This window comes from Mugil cephalus, chromosome 6 (assembly GCF_022458985.1).
Source record: "Mugil cephalus isolate CIBA_MC_2020 chromosome 6, CIBA_Mcephalus_1.1, whole genome shotgun sequence".
In the NCBI taxonomy this organism is placed as follows: domain Eukaryota; kingdom Metazoa; phylum Chordata; class Actinopteri; order Mugiliformes; family Mugilidae; genus Mugil; species Mugil cephalus.
The window spans coordinates 15,043,827-15,065,072 of NC_061775.1; the positions used below are offsets into that span (position 1 = coordinate 15,043,827).

The 21,246-nt window shown below is 40.3% G+C and overlaps 1 protein-coding gene across 5 annotated transcripts in view; it reads right to left on the reverse strand.

Annotated features, from left to right (window-relative positions):
• Window positions 1-16,625, reverse strand: part of ect2 (epithelial cell transforming 2) — a 34,458-nt gene extending 17,833 nt beyond the window's left edge. For 2 of the 5 annotated variants that reach the window (XM_047588158.1, XM_047588155.1), the window contains exons 1-15: window positions 16,311-16,625; window positions 15,556-15,722; window positions 14,534-14,613; window positions 11,338-11,430; window positions 10,223-10,405; window positions 9,469-9,558; window positions 9,036-9,143; window positions 7,635-7,708; window positions 5,047-5,177; window positions 4,635-4,750; window positions 3,748-3,810; window positions 2,879-3,104; window positions 2,551-2,709; window positions 1,951-2,075; window positions 63-182 (exon numbers count right to left, since the gene is read on the reverse strand). In XM_047588158.1, the coding sequence (XP_047444114.1) occupies window positions 63-182; window positions 1,951-2,075; window positions 2,551-2,709; window positions 2,879-3,104; window positions 3,748-3,810; window positions 4,635-4,750; window positions 5,047-5,177; window positions 7,635-7,708; window positions 9,036-9,143; window positions 9,469-9,558; window positions 10,223-10,405; window positions 11,338-11,430; window positions 14,534-14,613; window positions 15,556-15,688 (1,701 nt within the window). In that variant the 5' untranslated portion in view covers window positions 15,689-15,722; window positions 16,311-16,625. The remainder of the gene's footprint in view (window positions 1-62; window positions 183-1,950; window positions 2,076-2,550; window positions 2,710-2,878; window positions 3,105-3,747; window positions 3,811-4,634; window positions 4,751-5,046; window positions 5,178-7,634; window positions 7,709-9,035; window positions 9,144-9,468; window positions 9,559-10,222; window positions 10,406-11,337; window positions 11,431-14,533; window positions 14,614-15,555; window positions 15,723-16,310) is intronic. The other 3 variants (XM_047588156.1, XM_047588157.1, XM_047588159.1) reach the window with 3 other exon arrangements.
• Between the last annotated feature and the right edge of the window lie 4,621 nt (window positions 16,626-21,246).

The window sequence follows — 21,246 nt, forward strand, 5'->3', positions numbered from 1 at the left end:
CAAAAACGACTCCATAACTTTGTCAGACTTAATTTTGACAGAAACAGCTAATGACCACCTACCTTTATTCTGGTGTGAACGTCGTAGATGTCGGGGATGCTGCCAAATATTGTCTTCATTTCCTCTTGGGCCAGGATGGGTCCTCCCACTTGCCCCTCTTTTTCCAGTGGAAGCTTAAAAAGCTTGAAATAAGAGTAGAAGACTGTTTACTGATAACAGTACAAGACAACAGAGTCCAGATCTTAACCCATTCAGGATTTTTTGTATGTGCTGGGCAAGACTTTGCGCAGTGGTCAGACTCTCCCATCACCAATACAAGATCTTGGTGAAAAATTAATGCAACACTGGCTAGCAATAAATTTGGTGACATTGCAGAAACTTATTGGAACAATGTCACAGCAAATGTTGCAATAATCAAAGCTAAAGGTGGTCCAACCAAATATTAAGAGTATACAAGAGGCTATACAGTGTATATTTTGCAATCTAAAGTTTGGCCTTAAGTTTCCTGCTATCGATATGTGATCTTTACTTTTTTAATAAACAGCAGCACTTCATCTCACATAAAGCAGCTTCACAAAAAGTTCAGACCTCTTAACTTTTTTATAAAAATCTGGGCTTTTGCTCGGCCACCCAAAGGACAATCAGAGACCTGTCCTGCTGTCACATCAGTGGTGTCTTGTCTGTCTGCTTCAGGTCTTGCTGAAAGGTGAACCCTCAGCCCAGTCTCAGGTCAGGCGTACTGTGGAGCAACTTTTATTCAGGGAACTTTCTATTGAGGCCACTGTGCTCCATGGGATCACAGGAACACAGGAAGCTTTAGAAATGAATTTATCCCTCTGCAATAACTGTCCACAGTTTTACTGCAGTCTTTAGAGTGTTCCACAGACTTTATGGATTGGTTTGTGACCTGAGCTGGAGCATACATTGTTGGACCTTATAGTGGCACATGTGTGCTGTACTGAATTATGAGCAATCAATTCATTGCTTTTGCCACATATGAATAAGACCAAACTGCTTTAAAAATCTTTTTAAAAAAAGTATTAAAGCAAATAGGATGCATCTGACCACAAAATCAAGTTCAAATGACCTGATTACATTTGTGCAGTTGGTTTAGCTTCATCTATTTTGTATTTGCTGCCTTTTAATAATAGTTCATTTAATATTTAACCTAGAGTAGTAAACTGTAGCAATAGTTTAGCTAATAAATTGATCCTATAACCAAGTTACTACTTCAGTGAAATGCTGAGGTTGGTTGTTTGCTCTTTCACACCACAAATAAACTGAGATCCAGTTGGCTTGCGGAGTCTAACTGCAGAACTGGGTGTTGATTTCAAGGTAATGGTGTTCTCATGTGCATTTAGAGATGTAGGGACCTGCAATACTGCACTGGATCTTGGGCTTGTAAACCAATACACCACACGAACCAGGGCATGGACAAGGATTCTTTTTCTGGATATTCAGACCATTTCTTTTTGCAGAATATGATGAGTCTGGCTTTTAGACTCAAGAAAGATGAGTCAACAACACAAAGTGTGTATATAAGTTTGTTGGAGTCAGAAACCATTTTGTGAGTGGAACAGGTAAACTTATTACCCGATTGGGAAGACAGGTTACAAGAAAAATATCTGAGGCAGGGACACCAAAAAGAGAAAAAGTAAATAAATGAAGATGAAAGAAATCCAAGACGGATAAATAAAAGAACGAGAGTATGAAAGGGAGGCAGAAAAAGAAATGGCCAGGCAGGTCATTTTCTTCCTCACTGGTCCGCAGTCTGACTGTCTCCTGGGACCAACCGATAAGGCAGGCAAAGTTGTACCACGCAAACACCCACACACCTTTAATGATTGTAGCTTAGCCCGAAACCGTTGTCAGGGGCAACCGACTGACCAGAGTGTGAGGGAATGTTATGACCGTGCACACCGTGTGAAACACAAACGCACAGCCACCTACCTGTAGGATGGTGTTTAAAATGTCTACATAGTTGCTCTCAGTCTGGTAGAGCTCCTTGGAGACCTGCCACCTGGCCGACTGCTTGGAAAGGACCGGAGTCGAACTCTTGGATGGCTTTGAGCTCTCTGGAGGAACAAGGCACGCAGTGAGTAGGGCAGAAAGCACTTAATAGTGCATTGATGCACTGCAAGGTGTCCATCCACTATTTTTAAGCAATTTTAATGAATAGAAGGACAAAACTGTAAAAGAATTTCCAAATGTCCGAGCTGTACTAAACCCATAGTAAACACTCTACATCCACTAGAATTAAATTTAAATGAGCATTTTTGGTGCTTTTTGTAGTTTAATATTGGCAGACTGGCAAGAGTTTTCCATTCAGTACATTTATAGTATAAATTGTATTTAGATTCAATGAGCCACAAAAGTGGCTGATTTACAGCCAGAATCACCCTGCAACAGTAACTCTGAGAAGGTGACCAGGTTTTAGACGTGCAGCCAAACGATGTTAGAAATCACCACAGCACTTACGTCCTCCTTTAGATTAGACTTGAACTGGCCTGGACATATCTGGACAGCCCTGCTCTATAAGCAAAACCTAACCTGCATAATCTCCCTGCTGCTCTTCCTCTGGTTGTTGACGGGTACTTTTTCTCAGGTGGGACCTTCTCCTTCTCTCTTCCCTGTCTGTCCTAATCCTCCTTTCCCTCGTTTTCCTTCTCATCTTATTCCTTGTCACAGTACTGTCTCTTATTCTGTCGTCTGAAATGGAGAGGGTTCATACATAGTCTTATGCAGAAGAAATGACAGAAAATAATACTAACTGGGAAATCTCCCAAATATGCACCAGTGTGAAATAGTGCAACATGTAACAGTTTTAGGGCTGGGTAAAAGCAGAGCATTATCATTATTATTATTATTATTCTCCTACCTCCCAGGACTTTGCATGTCTCAGGTGTGTTGGAGATGTCGAGCAGAGAACCAATGGACAGAGAGTGCTCTGCGGACGGCCTTTTGCGCGGCGGAGGGAAGGGGGAGATCTCAGTCTCCTTGGTGAGCTGGGCCAGTGTGTCTCTCAGACGCCGACGCTTGCGGTTACTGTTGGGGGTGGTGAGCGACAGGAGAGACACGGCTTTCTTCATGGCCGGGCTGTCGTTCTGAAGAGGAGAAAAAAATAGAGAAAAGGGTGTAATTTGAAGAACTGCAGCTTTTGGCTTCATTTTTTCAGCCCTAGAAGTTGCTATGCCAAAAAGTAAAATGCAAACCAACAATTAAGTCTGAAGTGGTGCGCGTGACAATGGCTCATGTTTGGACATTTTCAAAGGAATGAAAATATGGAACAGTTTCCACCAGTAATTACACATTTAACGAGCAAAATTGTTTTTAAAATGAGTTTGAAAAAATACCTAATGTCACTGAACAACCCTTAATCCGAATAATTTCTGATGACATAATCATCAATGGGAAATTTTCTTGGAAACATCTCTGCAGTTTTATTATTTAGATTTAGTTTTATTATTATTTTTGTTTGTTTGATTTTTTCTTTTTGTGTATTTTATTGTGTTTTGTCTTGGTGATGTAATGTTCACTTGTGTAGACGAAAGGAAGAGTACCTGTTACCTTTGGTAGTGACGGATGGGGATCCAAATAAATAAAATAAATAAATGGATTGTTAACCTTTAAGCTTGTCTTTCACTTTACCTTACCATGGTAAGGCTAGAAACCATCAAGGCCCTAACTCACCCCAGACACCACCTTCTTGAATCATGACACGTGTGTAATGACCAATAATGCACTCACCTTCTCATAGAGGTACATGGACTCCCCAGCGCGAGCGTCCATCTGAATGCTGCCCCAGAACCACTGCAACAGACAAAACGGCAACCGTATTCACTGTTCTTTTAAGGCAGAAGAGGCATATTAATTGTGGCGAGATTATCAACCTTCCATTCAACGTATTCATCCACTGGAAGGGGAAATCTATTATTGATCCCCCACTGACAGCCAAAATGGAGAGCGGGAGAGCAGAGACAGTATCGACTGAAGTTTAACCCTAAACAGAATCCTGATCAGATGCTTGAGGATTCATTATTTTCCTCAGGTTCTCCTTGTGTCTGTATTCTCAAGAGTATGTGGATGATTCAGTATTTGAACAGTATTAGCGTCCAACGTGCTTGTATTCAGGAGCTGCACTGAAACAAATTCTCCTCTGTTTGTATTCTATATGTCATTTTTGCAATTTCAGATCTCAGAAGCCATTTTACTTTACATGTTGAGGCAGAGCTAAAGCAGCCTGGACGTTGACACCCGCCCACCCTTTTCCCCGCTACCTGTTAGCTCAGGCTACCACATACGTCCTGAATTATGCAGAATTTAAACCTAAATAAAAAAAAATAAATGAACGAGTTGGGGAAAAAATTCTGCCTCCCCCCTTGATGAACTTCCACATGGGCTTCATTGCTCAGACCCAGAGGTTGCTGCCTGCTGCAGCCCATACTTTGCCCCTCCCCCACTAGTGGAGCACACGCAGCTGGAAACCGGAAAATACTCGTGCTCTACCTCTTAGCTGGTTATTTTGTATGAATAAGAGCATTAAATATTCTTGTAGTTCAATAAATGTTTATGCTTTTGGTTAAATTGACACTTAATAGTAATATTTGTTATCATTGTGTCAGCAACAGGCATACCTCTTGTTTGACCACAAAGAGTTTCGGGGATGGAGAAAATGGCAGCTCCTTTACAGAGTTTTCCTCTACCACCATGTGTGTACATCTTTCATCTCCAACAGCAAGGTAACTGCCACCTGGAAATAAAGATCATTTAAAAGATATGATACACGTCCATACACAGTACAAATTTAGATTCAAGTCAGAGAAGTGCATTTGAATAGTACAACACATATAAACCATGAACCTTTGTTTTGGAGTCATGGTTTAGAATAAAAAAAATACACAAAAGCAACATTTTGATTTATGTTAAAAAAAAAGAAAAAGAAAGATGAAATGCGTCAAGTCCTTCACACGCAGAAATGTGTGCAAATATTTTTAAGCAGCACTCTACCTTACTGTGGGAAAATGTAACAACAAAGAAATCACTGACCATGTTTAAGAGTCCTCTCCTCCATGTTGGCTTTATCTTCTTCTGAGAAACCCAAAAAGCTAAGAATGCAGTCCTGGAACGGAGGCACTTTGAACTCAGTTCGAAACTCCTCTTCGCCTGCATGGAAATGCCTTGAGAAAAAAAAAAGGTGAAAAAACAAGATTATTATGAAGCCAAGTAAACATTTCTCCAAGTGAGTTTGAATGCAAATACTTCAAATATAGTATTTTCAAACTCAATATTTCCCCAAACTGGAAACAGTTTAGAAAAGGGCAGGCATTTTCAAGAAGAATACAGACCCTTGAAAGTTCATTAAGGACACTACGAATGGATTTCCAGTCCTGCACTAAATTTTGGCTTCAAGGAAGTTCTGGTATTCGGCATTTGTTCAAAATAACAGACCTGTTGATTGAACTGTGTTTAATTTTTGGAGGCCGAAGGCAAACCCACTACCCGCCCACAATTTTTTTTTTGTGGAGCATAATCAATTCTCATCAGAGCAGGGAACTGATTCTGCAAAGACCCGTCGGGCCAATCAGCCGATTTGGGTGGGCTTCATCCAGTGATAAATAGCAGAGTAACAACAACACAGTCATACACATCATTTGAAACGCTGTGCAGGTGCATGTATTTATATCTCAGTATCAGTCTAAACACACCCAATGAATAAAGCCAATGGTGAGATACTAAACCCATACTGTGAAGAAAACAGAGTCTGGAGCCATATGGAGGTACAGCCACATTGCACTGTGTTGTACTGACGCATGTTTTTATAATTATGACAACCTCATTTTAGTCAGAAACACTAAAAGTGTTTAAAAGACAATTTATCCCACCACAAACCATATCCTGAATAAATATAGAAACATTGTAGCGGCCATGGAGGATTTAGCGCAGGGCTGATCTACAGAACAAAACGCCGGTTTGCATATTCCAATGGACTGTTTTGGTAAGAATGGACTTGGAAAACACATATTTTACACACTCACTCCCCGAGACTGTGAGTATTTTCAAAGTTGTCTCTGACATTCAGCGACCTCTACACTCTCACCCACTGGATGGACGATTTGACCATACGAGAAAACAGAGGGGACGAAGTCTGGGCTGTCTTTTATCAAGTGAAGATTCTCCTACAAAGATATTTCAAGAAGTAAGTAGAACCACTGTGGAGGGCCCCGTAGCAAATGCAACTTCTGCTTGGCCACCCCTGAAACATACAACTAATGCTGAGTTAGCTAGCAGTTAGCATTAGCATTAACATGTAAGAAGAATTCCCCAAATAAAGATTACCGTAATTTTTTGTTTTTTTCAGTTGTGGTCCCTAAAATCACAGCAAGACAACATTTTGGGTTGGGTTGACAGTGACAATGTTTGCCTCAAGCTTCCCTATGTTTTGCCTCCAGTTAACATTGAGAGGTCATAGTGACATAGGCTATGAAGGGATCTATCAGAATGCACTCTTTTTACCTAGCGTAAACTAAGACCTAATGAACTGAATGCACCTAAGTGCATGTTCTTACCAGGTGACTGGACAACTCATGGGCTAAACATAACAATCTGAAGAACTTAGAAAGCTAGCAGACAGGTGGTATGAATGTTATTTGCATAACAAATCTTGCCATGTTGGTAAGGACAGACTTACAGTTTGAGCTCAAGATCTCACATGTCTTTTAGGGTGGTCATCTGCGGTCAAATCAGATATGCATCTTTAAAATTGCAAATGTGGAACAAACCATATCATTTTTCTGTACTGTTTGCTTATTAAGTATGTTGTCTATCGAACTATCGGTCAGTCCTATATCATTTTCTTTCAAGCTTTATTGAATACAAAATCATTACAGCAACATCTGCGGACTCCAGTGATGCTTGCATATCGCATTCAGGCCACCTGACGTGTAAAAGAAGGTGACTGCACATGCTCAGCATTGCCGTCGTATGTATTTTGCATTCAGTATGAACACCACAACAGTGCTGAATTTCTGTTTCAGAAATTTGTCCGGAACATAGCAACTTAAGATTGCTGACTCTAAAACACTGACCAAATCTGGCACACTGAGGTGAAGCCTAAAAAGAAAAACTGTTGGGAGATACCAACTCCCAGATTTGCTGTGACACAAACTGCCAGAGAGACGACATCTCACTCTTTAGGCATTGTTAGAGCTACGAAAATAAAAGGTGTTTTAGTGTTCAGTTTCTTCTCACAGGCCGTCTTTCAATGCACAGGCACCACCTTACAGAGAGCAGACAACAGCCAAGTTTCACTTTGATCATTAGCAGCTGATATAACCTGGTGCCTCTTACCTTTATAACCAAAAGCAAATGTGCAACACTGACGGACTGGAGTGAAACACAATGAAGCAGAGTAAGGAAAGGATCTGCTTTCTTATCAAGCTTAGTTTAGGTCAACGCCCATCTCCTAACATAAACCCAGATCAGAAAATCTTTGTCCATTGCAAATTATAGAACTTCATGCCCTTTAGATAACTGCAGGTACTTCTTATTAGAAATTGTTTGTGATATGTTCCTCAGGAAGCAAATAATGCCTCTAACATCACAGTTCCATAATCCTTGAGTGATTTTTAACTTACACATCATCTCTTCTCTCCCAGGCCTTATGAATCCATAATGGTGTGAGGATGGGAGTCCCCATGCACACTGCCAGCTAACAGATGAGGGAGAGACACACAATGGAGAAGAGGAAGACAAAACACAAATGAGTAAATGTGGAACCAAGAGCGGGGGCAGATGAGAACACAGACAGGCACAGCATCAGAAAGAAGGGCATGACATTTTTCTAGGCACATTTTTTTTTTTTTTGACTACAAGACATTCAAATAATTCCACTGTCAGTGCTCACAGGACAATCACATTCCCAGTCTGTTTTCATTACTTCTAATAGCTCTGTCACTCAGAATCAAAATAGGGAGCAGCTATTTCCATGTCAAGTTAGCATAACACTTTCAACTGGAAAATGGTCTGCTAGAACAAAACACACACTTCACAGGGCTTTCGGGACAAAAAGGGCAATGTGTTGAGCTGAAGGAAATCTAAGAATGGAAATAACAGAGAAGGGAGAGGACACAGATATGTTAAACAGAACACAATTGCTGGAGATGATTGAAAGAAGTGCAGGATCAGTCATTTGTTCATCCATGAGCAGAAAAGCCAAAGGGAGTGACGTGTCATTATCTATTCATCCACCCATCAATCTAAATGTATTATCTCTATGCAGGAAGGAAGAGAATGGCAGAAACAGTTGGATCCTTTTTTTTCCTCATTTTAAGTTGGATCCAACTGGGAATTAAAATTAGAACTTTCTGACATCAGACCCAGACGCTGGGAGGCAAGCAAAGGAATCTTGCATATTTCCTCCCCATTCTATTTATTCAAGAAGAGAACAGGAAAAATAAGGAGAGAGAAAAGTCTCAGAGGTTGTTGTCCAAACTTTCAGAGCATGATTAAGTTCTGCTTCCCACTGTTTTGTTGCACTATATGTTAAGCTTGTAATTTCAGGTTTAATTTTGGTTTTGGCTCAGGTTCTCGTGCTCCTTTCTGTGCCAGCTGTGCTGTGATCTTGGCGGATGTTCAGATTTTAGGCCATGCTAGTTTTATTCCTTGTGCATTAGGCCACCATCGACGAATGAATGAAGCTCAAATACCTCAGGAGTAAGAATTTATGTTGTTACTATGTGTTTTTTTTTCTACCAACGTCCTCTGTAAAAGCTACCAAGGATGATTGTAAATATATAATCACGCACACACTTAAGTTAGGATGAATCAGAGACAAAGCAGAAGTTTTAATTATTCCAGTTATCCAAAGTGAATACTGAAAATATTCATCAGTTCTTCTCATGATGATGATCCTTTCAAAACTGCATGTCTGATGGTATTCATTAAAAACTGGGATATTCATAGCACAATGGTTCTCGATTTAATGATACACACAAAAAACTAATAAATAAATTTGCCAGCGTGTAGCTTGTACATACCCTGTATTTCTCTCCATGGGTGGAGTACGCAATAAGATGTGTGACCTTGGTGCTGAAGTCTTTCCGGATGGTCCCACCCATGTGATGCACCAAGTTCACCAAGTTCTTCTGCATGGAGGAAAAAAAATAAGGAAAGTATGCTTAGAACAAAGATTATATATAATTTCTGATAATTAGTGGCTTTGTATAACTGGGACTATTATGGCCCTGATTAGATGACAGCGAGCATGTTCATATATTTTTATATATACCATGTATGCAAAGGGTTGGGTGGCAACACAACATATCTGACATAGCAATGGTGGCCTACACATATAATCATTAGTTTTTTACATGAACACATACTTCACAGTTTCAATGGATAACCTCTGTGTCTTTACATATTGTTTTTTGTGAGTGGAACAGTGTGAAAATCAACTGGTGACACACTCACTATTTCCTCTTTGTTCCTGAAGCCAGTGAAGCACAGCGACAGGTTAAGCATTGTGGTGGAGTAGAGAGGACGACATGAAAACTGTAGAGGCTGTGGAGCAGGAAAAAAAGAGGAAAAATATTTTTAAGTAAAAAGCTGAATTAAGTATTAAGAAAAATATCTAAACATCATATTACTTTTACAACTACAGCCGCATAATTTAATACGGACCTTCAAAAAGCCAAAGGTAATATATAATAAACAGTGACTCTGCCTGACATGTGTGGAAACCGGAAAATGTCCTGCGAATACATCTCTTGCTATACGATGCTCTATAATGCAGTCTAAGTCTGCATGCGTGCTCACAGTCTTCACATCACAAATGTCCAGAGTGCACAGTCTTGTTGACAGCAGCCAAATTCAGGGAATAATGTTTGACAATGACATCCTAATGGATGTGAAGTCTTGTCAGACACTGCACAGCAGGTTGATGCAGGACTTGCTCACCATCCTCTTCAGAGCCATAATGGAATTTGAGCGCCCCGCTTTATGAAATCAAAGTTCACCTGAGGCTTGTCTTGTCGGATCCTGGAACAAATTTCCCTGAACGAGAATTTCCATAGTGAAGCCGTAAATACGTGTCATATCCAAGGTTTTAAGAAGCCACGTTTCAGACCAAAGTGGAGAACTGAATTACTTTCAAATAAAATAACGATGTCTGTGAACCTATACTGCGGACAACAAAGAATTGCTATGTTGCCAATTAAAGACTCACTTCCTCCTTCGCAGCACAGTGCAGCACGACAGGAGGCCCGACGACGCGGTTTTCCCGCTTGTAGAGGTAGGTGTAGTCAGGAGAATCGAAGTCTGTGAGGACAAACACCGTCTCAAAATCGGTGTTTTCTCCATCTCCGAAGTCCTGGACGTTGTCGGTCATTATGAACGGTGTGTTGATATCCTGAACAGGGGGAAATCAGAATATTGAGGCTCAAATTAGTAGATGACAGATTTCTAAAGCAAATGTGACGTTTTAGAAGGGCACAATTAATCAGCAAATGAAGGCGTGTTAGCGTTAAGGCTCGTCGGCCTTGTTAGTGGCAGTTTATTAGTTTATTTTATTGTAGACAGATTTTCTTTTTAATAAGTAGTAGCTAGATCATATGTACCGTATGATTCTCACTTACAACAAATCCCACATTAAAAACAAACAATACAACAATGTTGGTCCATCACTCAGTATTTTCCAAAAAACACTGGATTTCGTATTCAGAAAATACCGTAGGACCAATTAATTTTCGGACTCAATAATACTAATTTTGTGAAACCTCGGCCAATGCAAAGTTAAGCGTTTCTCTCCACTTCCAGTTTTGCCAACCTCATGAATGTTTCTGTCAACCAATATATTCAAATTCTCTTGTTTTCACTGTCACAATAAAAGAAAATGGACATATTTAAGCAACTCCTAACTTTATTAAGGAAAGATCAGAGCTTCTTAGGTACATTGCCACTGATCATATTCCAAGGTTTGTCAAATCCAATTTTTCTGAACAAAATTTCATGGGACTATTCCCAGCTCCAGCCTCTCTATTACCAGCTGTTTTCAAATGCAACGAAGCCAATTGAAAAAAATTTGAAATAACTTTGTTATTATCTCTCAGCTGAGAAACACTGACAATGGGAGTGCAAACCACTGTCTCAGCTCTTTATCCCGAAAACTATCACATTGCTTGTGTTTAAATTTCCACCCATAGATCGATCCAGCGTCCGTGAGTTAGACATGCACCATGATTAAAACGAGGACCCGGTGTGAATTAAAACTCATGCAGTAGTCGCCCAACTTCCCATCAAAGTGTCAGACAGTCACACAGAGAGGCAGACACTGTACTGTACCATATTGACAATAGATTTTATCATCGTTTTCTCTTCGGCGCCCGCCTCGCCCTCTCTTATCTTTACCACAGGTACCTCCATTACTCTGATGGCCTGCAAAAACCAACCAGCAGGAAGCGTGTGTCAAACACTGGCATTTGAAAGAAGTAGAGCATAAGGTAAAAAAGAAAAAAAGAAAAGTCCCGAAGGACAGAAGAAAAACAAAGAAAGCCAGAGACAAATGCATACAAATTAAACCCACGAGTACCAAGAGGGGATGGCTGGGTTTAGGTATGCAGCAAGGAGCAAGTAAGGATAAGCAGGGTGGGGTCCGTGTCCTTGGAAAGTCTAAAGAGAGCGGCTTCAAACAAATATCACACTCCACAGGGGGCAGGCTGAGGAGAGGAATTTTCTGTTAAAAATTAATACAAAGTTCAAAGCCGTCAGGAAGGACGAGGAGAAAAAGAGGGACAGAAACAGAAGGGAACATAAAGAAATTATGTTGGTGGGGGTCTCTTTTTCTCTGGGTTGATTGAGTGATGGCGGCGGGCGGTCAGGCAGGCAATCGGGAGTGCTCTGATGGAGCTGTCGGCAGATGTCTTTGGATGTGGCTGGGCTACGGGATTGACAGGGAGAAATAGATGATTTAAGCAGGAAGCCTCAGAAGTGACAGGGCTCAGGAGACCAGGGAAGGAAGTCATTCTAGCAGCAGTTAGTCTGCTGCCACACCTCCAAATCACCTTCACATGGCGCTACTCATAACAAGACCGTGCCATTTTAACTACGCCACTTACTGGAGCTGACACACAAACAACCCCGTCGGCTCATTCTGACAGATGAACATTTCGACGGCCCGTTTTTGTTTTGTTTAAAACAAACGCGAATGTGAAATGAATTCGTAGTTCGATTCTGCAGCGGCATGTGCACGTGCCAGGACTGCAACTTGTTGACGCCATCAAATACACATCGAGAAAATTCGCCGAACGTGGACTCAGACGCTTGAGAGAGATTCTTGTCATCAATAATTCCAAAAGAAGGAGACGAAGTGAAAGTGCTCCCAGCTGTAGCCGAGCCTCTAAATATGTGGACTACTCCAGTGAGTTTAGTCTGATGGTTGGTTAGCGGTCAGAGTCTGGGAGAGGTTGTGTCCTTATCAGCTGTTTGTGGGGAAAAAAAAGGAAAAAAAAGCCCTCAACAGAGACTCAAGAGCAGATGCCGATCACTTGCGTGGTAGCATGGCATTTCAGGGCATTCACAAGTTTTAAGAGGATTGTTTCAGCATGTAGAAACATTTACTTGCTTTACAGCGTGGATGTTTTAGGTTCTTAACTGCTATTCAGACTTTATACGTTCTCCCTATTTACTGTATGACAGGCAGCAAAAGTCAATGAAGTTAAATCGTGCTACACTATGCACACTAATTAATGACAGAATATAGTAAAAACACATTTCCTAATTACGCTCAATAAACAGGCACATTTGTTGAATAGTATAATTTTGTGAAATGGGTTTTTCATTCATAGACGTCATGTTTAAATGTGTCATCATTACGGCTGAAAAGCCGTTATATTTTAGTAATTCATCCACTGCAGATTAATCAACTCAAACAAATGATTCTTTGTTGCAGCTCCAGTGCACACGTGACATGAGATAAACGATATGGACTAACACTGATAAAGTTGACCGAAAGCAACGGTCAAATAAAAACCACTCCACCAAGTCGTCCTCGCAACCAGCAGGCTTCCTTTAGGTCTTAAATAATAATCATTTTCTAAATATTTTGATTAAGTTAGGAGTCTTGTGTTTTTTATGATAATAGCGGAGTATTGGAAATGATACCGTGGTTCAGAGTGATAATCCCACAATGTAATGGTCCAAGTACATCCAATGAGTGAGCCCAAAAGCAGCTTGGGCTGATTAAACCAAAAGATCCAGAGCAGTAACTAAGTTGTTAAGTTAACGACTTGTTAAGTTGCCAGATAATGCTTCTTTTGCAAAGTAAGAAATAGAATTAAATCTCTCTCATCACCAGCGTGTTTGCCCTACTCGAATACGGAAACCAAAGTCAAATTGGCGAACTGGTGGAAATACCCAGCGCCGTTATTTTCATTATCAGTTAATCTGCTCAGGATTTTCCTGAATAATGGTTTTCAGCTGCTGAAGCAATTGTAGCCTGTGTGTGTACACAGTCTGTGAACCACCCATGACCTTTCTCTGCACCACTATTTTTAATGTGGTTTGTGTATTTGAAAATGAATTTAGAATTCGACAAATAGAGCATAACTATTGTAATTAGTGAAACAGAGAACAACTGAACATGGATTTTGGACTTCCTCTTACAAACCCGCTCTCTGCCGACAACTATACTGTGTCCAGATAGAGCTGAATTTCCACTACTGTCGATGTTCTTACTCGCTTATTATATTTATTCCTGTTGTCAAGTGTTAAAAATAACGTGAATAGGTTAAATGCACATAATAAATATGAATACCTTTTAATATAACTCATTACAGCAGCTGTAGTGCAGAATAAATCTTTTTAAGATATGAACAAAAATACAGCGCAGCACTGTAACAGCAGCCACAGTGACATTTAAAAGGAGTGAGAAATGTTTTGAAAAAAGAAAAACAAGCTGAAACATGGGGAACTGGAGAACCTTCACAGACAAAAGAGTGCGAAAGTTTCCCAGGGAAGAATTACACTGACAAACGATATCTGATAATCACGATATGAAAATATTCCCCTCTCCCTAACCCCAGTGTTTCCTGTCTACCTCATCAACTACGCATTCATGGTGAAAATGCCGCACAAGTATGTTTTTGTCTTTAGACGGAACAGACAGTTAATAAAATCCTTGTCTTATCTTTGATAGATAATAGTGATTTTAGGAAAGAAGTAAAAAAAATCTTTCATGATAATGTAGACAGGCTTAGAATACCAGACAGATAAAATGATGCTGTGAACACAGCAGATCCTGTTAAGTGTTCATCATCCTCGACAAATAATTCATTCATCTGAGACGAAACGTTATGAAACTGGAAATTATGACAAATAATCAACAACGAACAAGAACTAAGAGGAATTAGTGTCTCCTTCAGAAATGAGTTTCTGTATCCTGCTTATTAAATCCAGCGCAACAGTGATGTCGACTGGCTCGGATTGTGGAGGCCTGTCACCTCGATAGCGTAACTTCACAGTTATTAGAGGAATGTTGTACCTGAAGTGCTTTGACCAACGCTCCATTTTTGCCCGCCTCTCCCACCAGAACAACACGTGTCTCCACTTTTGGCAGCATATCTGAGAGAGATGAACAGAGCAAGAGTAAACAAGAGCAAAATGGGAAGGACACACACAGGAAATGGGACAGAGATCAGTCAAAGCTGCTGGTCGTCTGGAGGGAAGTCTATTTTCCTCTCATTTTGAGTGACAGATAACACGTAGGTCTGAAAGGTTTATATTGCTCCTCACAACATAGTTAAGCATTTTTTATTTTTTTTAATGAAGCGTTATTGATCCCAAGCTTGAGAGACTTCCCTACGCACTTCCCCTCTACCCATAAACTCAAAAGGAAAATCAATTCCGCTTGCAGGCGTTATTTGATTCTAAAATGACGCCGGTAATCAAACAAAGAAAGTGCTGCAGCAAAATCAGATAAAATGAGACAAAAAAAAATATCCAAAAGTAGGTGTTGACCATCAAGTACATCAACATTTGGAACATCTAAAAAGGGTGACAGGGTAGTTTTTTTGTTAACAGTAAGTAAGCTGGGTACGCATGGTTTGTCTCTACCAGCTCCACTGAACGAGGATGAGCGAAGGATCACCAAACGTTGGTGATGTTTTCCAACGTGAGAGCTGGTGGGTAACCTTCTTGTGAATCCCCATTGCGGGGAAACATTGCATGGTTAAAGGCAGATTGCAAAAAAATAAAAAAATTTAAAAACTGCTGATGTTACACTGATAATTAATGTGCTCCTAATTTGATCCCTAATCCCAGAGTTGGGGTTGCGTGTTTGTTGTATTGAGCATCTTTTGCTTCAGCATGGCGTGGCTAATAGAGCCACACCATGTGGAAAATAATTGTCAATGACCAGTTATGTTTCCTCTATAGTAAATATCACAATGTCCTGGACATAATTAGTAATTCTGATATTGCAAATTAATGGGCAACTTGTTTTTGTTTTTATACATTTGTTATTTGTTGGTTTTTTTTTTTAAAGATAAACTCCTGCAGACTGACCTTCCCCGTCGTCACCTGCCATGCCCAGAAACAAATTGTCCTTGGTGGTCTCAGCAATCCTGGAATCATAGACCGACGAATCCACCAACAGGCTCCGAGCGGCCCCTAAAGTTACTATGCTGCTGTCAGCCATGGCAGGAACCTAAGGAGGCGGCGAACTGTCCAAACTATCAAAAGTTGCAGGGAACAGAGAGAAGCACGGAGGGGGGAGAACACAAGAGGGAAGAGGGGGGAGAGAAGGGAGTTTGACAACAAGGAGAAGAAGAAGAATGTCAACAGTCAAACTTAAGCAAGAGAGACACAACTCAGGATGACTTCAAACCAACACTGGCGAGTCTTGGGTTAAATTTAGCTGGAGATAAAGCAACATGTTTGAGAAATGTGATAACGTCAGGGAAGGGTTGGCAACAGTGAAACATCCTATATGCGTGGTTGTTTACATAACAGCAACAACAACAACTATGTAGCAGTTTCTATCGGTCTTAACAAAAATAAATTACAGTCAACACACGCACAAAATAAATTGTAAAGGAAATCCGTAATATTTGTGGGTGTTGCGAGAAACAAGAGGATAAAAATGACAAACAAGCAACACAAACTAGGTTTAAAGTAGGACACAAAGCCTTAACTTACAGAACGAATTAAAAACATGAAGGACATACCCACTTAACGTTAGCCGCTACAAACACGTTAACTGGAGGTTAGCTAACGTTTCAAGTATGGTTTGACTCCAAAAGAGCACAACTCCAACTTACCGACTGTTTCGATGCCAAATAAATTAAATAAAATAAGAAGGAAAAGCCTACGGGACTCAACTGCCCGCAGTACCAGTTAAATTCAGTCGGCTCTTAAGCTAACTTAGCTAGCTACCGAGCTAGTAAGTCAACAAGTAAGAAAAAACAAACTCTTCAAAGAATCTGTAACATCGCTCCGTTAAATCCCAAATCTGGTGTCAATGCATGTTGTTCTTTACGCGTAAAAAATAGTCCAAAATGACAACTTTAATTTGTTGACAGCTAACTACTTGAGAGTAGTCCAGAGAGGGTGTCAGTCTGCTGTTAGAGCTCAATTCAAAAAGTAAGGCAAACAACGGTGCCGCGCGCTGATTGGGTAAGAGCGAGGCCCTGAGTCCGAGAAGGCTGCTGATTGGCCCGTTCATTCAAATCACGACGCACATCGCACGTAATACCAAGCCGTGTTGCATTCAGGTACTGTCGGAAATATTTTTTTCTTACGACAAAATAAATGACAAGGCATTATGCTTTTAGTCCTTTTTACTTTACTCTGTTGAAGCCTGCAACATCCGTTTTAAATGAAAATATACACGGTGCAATTTGCAGTCACGTTTCACACAATTCAAACAAACAGTACAAAACAATCGGATCCACCTTGAACACTGTTTTGCCCACTATCTTTGTACATTTATTCACAAGATAATTCATAAGACAAAACTTGCTGCTTTTGCACTGATTTCATATACTGTCACTATAGTATTCCCTTAGGGATTTGTGAGGTCATGTGGAGCTTTCCAGTATATTGTGTAAATAATATAAAATAATATTTGTGCTCACTATTATTAAAACGCATGCTTCGAATTTTTATTTTACTCTACAAAAGCTCTTGCTTTACCTATAACAAGATATTTAGCAGCGGTTGTGTGGGTGATGCTTACCCTTCTCCAATGTTAGACTGTAAAACCAAATTATGTAAAAATGTACAGACAGACATTGAACGCCGCACAGGCAGACGTCAACCCTGGCCTACCTGAACTGAACGTTGAACGTGAAACCAAGCCCAATGTTAGAGTGTCATATCACTGTAAAACCAAATTATGTAAAAATGTACAGACAGACATTGAACGCCTCACAGGCAGACGTCAACCCTGGCCTGCCTGAACTGAACGTTGAACGTGAAACCAAGCCCCGATTCCTGGTATACATCAATGGGAAACATTGCAAAACTCAGAATGCTGAAGGGCAGACCGCATTTGTAGATCGCCTGCCTCATGTTATTGCTGGATCTCATCCAACAACCTGCACAGTGCAACAACAGTGCAACACTTACCACCTATCCTCCTGAAATAAGAATGATACAAATGAGACCACAATCCGAATAGGCTTAGGAAACAACCAATATTAGGAGCAAGGTTGCCATACTTGCATTAACAAGCTTTTCAAAAGGCTTTGATTGTGTTTCGATTGTATTAGCAGTGTGCCTCAGATATGGTTCGACAGATCCCTTAGACTCAGCATAAAACAACAAAGTAAAAATATAGTTTAATTTAAGCAGTATTCACATTAAAATGCAGTTTACCATATTTAACAACAGAGTGTCCTTTATACGGTGCTCATTGTGTTACACTGAAACGAGGCTAAAAGCTAACACAGGTACAGTCAGTGAGCTTAATGCCAATACCCACATAATGAAGAGCATGTGTTTCACTTTGTATAATAACCAGGCCCATCTACCTAATTTGTATGGTGAGATCAGATATGGTCACGCTCAAGATAACAACATAGGCTAATTATGAATTATCAGTGTAATGCCTCAGTTTCCAAAGCGGTAACATTCTACCCAACAAAACATTAGAAAACATTAGGATAGCTTTGGCGGTGTCCGAGTGGCTGTAGTCAAAGAATAATCCGTTTACGATTTCTCATATGTGCATCAACATCGTTAGCCTAACAGCATAATTGCCATTATCATTTTTTGACTTACTGTTACAATGAAAATAGCAATGTGCTTGCTAAAAATTATGTTTTTCATTGTTTTCTGAAAGGTAATTATGCTATTAGGCTAATTTGCATGTTAAATATTTCCCCGTGTTTAGACACAAATACCTCTAATTGAGGAAGCAAAGCAACATCAAAATACTGTACACACACACAGCAGAAACTAATGAATAATCCAGTTGCAACAGCTGTAATGGTGATTTTATTGTCTATCCATTTGAAGGCAATGTCTTCCACAATATACAAATGTAATAATTTTTCACATTGCACACAGACTAACAGCTACAAACAAAATGTGCCTTTTAGTTGCAGCATACAATGTGGAGGACAGTGAAGACACTGTGTTTTTGCACTCCTGAGCTGTCAAGCCTCCTCCTCTGGTCAACTTTCAAAAGACTTCCATGTTGTCCCGCTGCCCCTCTGAATTTAACCTTCAGGAGGTTCACACTGTGGCAGAAAGGCTTTGTCAGGGCGTTGTCTTCTCCTATTCAGCTTTGTCTTCCTCGAACATTTATGTTTTCTCTTTAACCTCTTTAACGCCCAGTTGCCAAACACTAAAAAATATGTAGCACTTTGGTAGGAACACCTGCCGCCCTGCTCAGTCAGACTGACAAGATGGGCTGGTTCGAGCATGTTTGAGATTGCTCATCTCCTGGGAGAACTGAGAGTTCTCAAGGTGTGAAAGAATAAACATCCAGTTCTGTGGATTCCTTGTTGATAAGACAAGTAATCAGGCCCGTTCTAGCTGACAGAAAGGCTGCAGTAACTGATAACCAGTCTTTACAACAGTGGCAAGGAAATGATGGTTGTAATGCCAGTGTAATAGAGTGGGAAATGTCTTTTTTGTCACTCAATATCCTTTCTCAGTTGCTGAAGATGTCTACAATGTATCAACTTCTAAAGGCCATGATAATACACCGAGCCACAAAGCAAAAGCTGATAAAAATGTTAAATGTGGTGCAAAGTAGATTGGAAAAATCACTGGGATTTGAAGGAACTGAGGCTTTGCAATGTCTCGATGACCATTTGGTATCCATATTCCTTAACCTTAACTCTGAGGAATATAAGGAGTAGGATTTGGAGTCAATCGAAGTCTTCCATTTGGAATACCTTCATTATTAGCAGATCCAAATTCCTCATCTCATCTCACTCCTTGACCCTTGTCAAGAATGCCAGTCTCCATTGTATGGCCTAATCACTGCACCATTTAACTGGCATCATTTAACTGGTAAGTGATTGAGTGCAAGAAGTTCATTCATTCATTTACTTTCTGTAACCACTTCTCATCTGGAGGTTCACGGGGGGGCGGAGCCTATACTAGCGGGGTACACCCTGGACAGGTCGCCAGGTGAAGAAGTTGTAAGGCTGTTATGCTGAAAGTAAGAATGGAACAGCATTTTGCGGCATATGGGGTTACATTGACAATGTCAAAACATATTTCGTATGTGAGTTTGGGACTTCTTTATTTTACATTCAATTTCTTCCACTGCCAAGGCACTTTGGGAACCGACTGTCTGATTAGAATATAGAAAAATGTCTCTTGTTTTACAGAGTGAATGAGAGGTGATTTTTACAGAATTGATTTCATTGTTTTTGTCAAAGCAAGAATAGAAACAAAAGGCTCTTATATAAACCTTGGTACCCCTGTGTTTTCACTTGCTTTCATGTATTGAAATGTAATTCCCTTTTTTCTTTGCAAACTTCTCAGAAATAAATATGGAAATCATGGTAAAGTACTCAAAAATGTCTGTAAGAGGGCGCCCAGATACTTGACGATTCGACGACGTAACAGCCCTAATGGGAAAGTGCCTAAAAGTCTGGGAGTCATTGGGCCCCATCTCCTTGAGGCAAATTTCAGGAACTGGAAAAGGTGACTAAAAGGGGCTTTAAATGTTTTTTGGATTACCATGACCTGTGTGACTGAGAACCTTCACAGACACAGACATAAAGCTTGGTTCACAATCTTGCAATGGATCCTTGCAGAGCCTGGTTGCAGCCTATGTGAGTGGTCCGTTCTATACTAAGCTTTTTACACTCTGTGAATAAGCCGCTAAAACTCGCTAGTCTTTGGCGTTGAGTGTCTCGGTGCACTTCAAACAACGGAAACGGAAACTAGTGGCTCGTGTTGTATCTAAATGTGACACTTGGATTCTCTGTTTTTGACAACAGTACTTCAACTCTACCATGTCACCTTCTTGAGTTCTCGTGTTCATTGTGCATCAGCCACAGCCAGCTGGATGATAACTCATCCTCAAGACTGGGACATCTGATTCATAGAGCTTCCAGAGTTAGTTTCCAGAGCATTTGAGTATGGTTGAAAAAAGTTCACAAACTTTCCACCCTCAAGGGACACAACTTGTTTGGTTGCCTTGGCTCACAGTGCTGTTATTCTGGCATAAGCGGTGAACATCTCCTCCGAGAATTATTTCTTTTTTCTTGGGATCTGCCTTGTTTGCTGTTTATGGACCAATATGTTAGCTGCTCTGCATGCTGAATATTCAATAAGAATCTTTTCTCATATCTCATCAAATATAATTTGGCTGTTGTGTTTCCAAGAAAATATAATGTATTTATGCATGCGAGTCTAAGGCCAGAAAGAAAACGTGAAGCACAGTTGGAAGACTTTATTACGCTTCTCTGTAAATTATAGCTTCATCTGGGAGTAGTGAAAAGCAGATAAAAAAAAAATACGTTAGCAGACGGAGAGATACGTTCAGTGTTAACGCCAACATTGAATAACATTGCTCTCTTTCTCTAAAAAAGGGAATCAAAGGCCCGGGTGGAATGGTAATGAGCTCCGGCATACCTGAGGAGCCACTGATCACTGACAAAAGTGGAGAAATATATCAGGACTCTTTATTGGAACTGTGTTTCATTTGCATACTTCAGTATTCAGAAAAGCCATTGATTTGATAGCAATGTCCACAGCCAAAAAAAGGAAAGGAAAGGAAAAAAATGA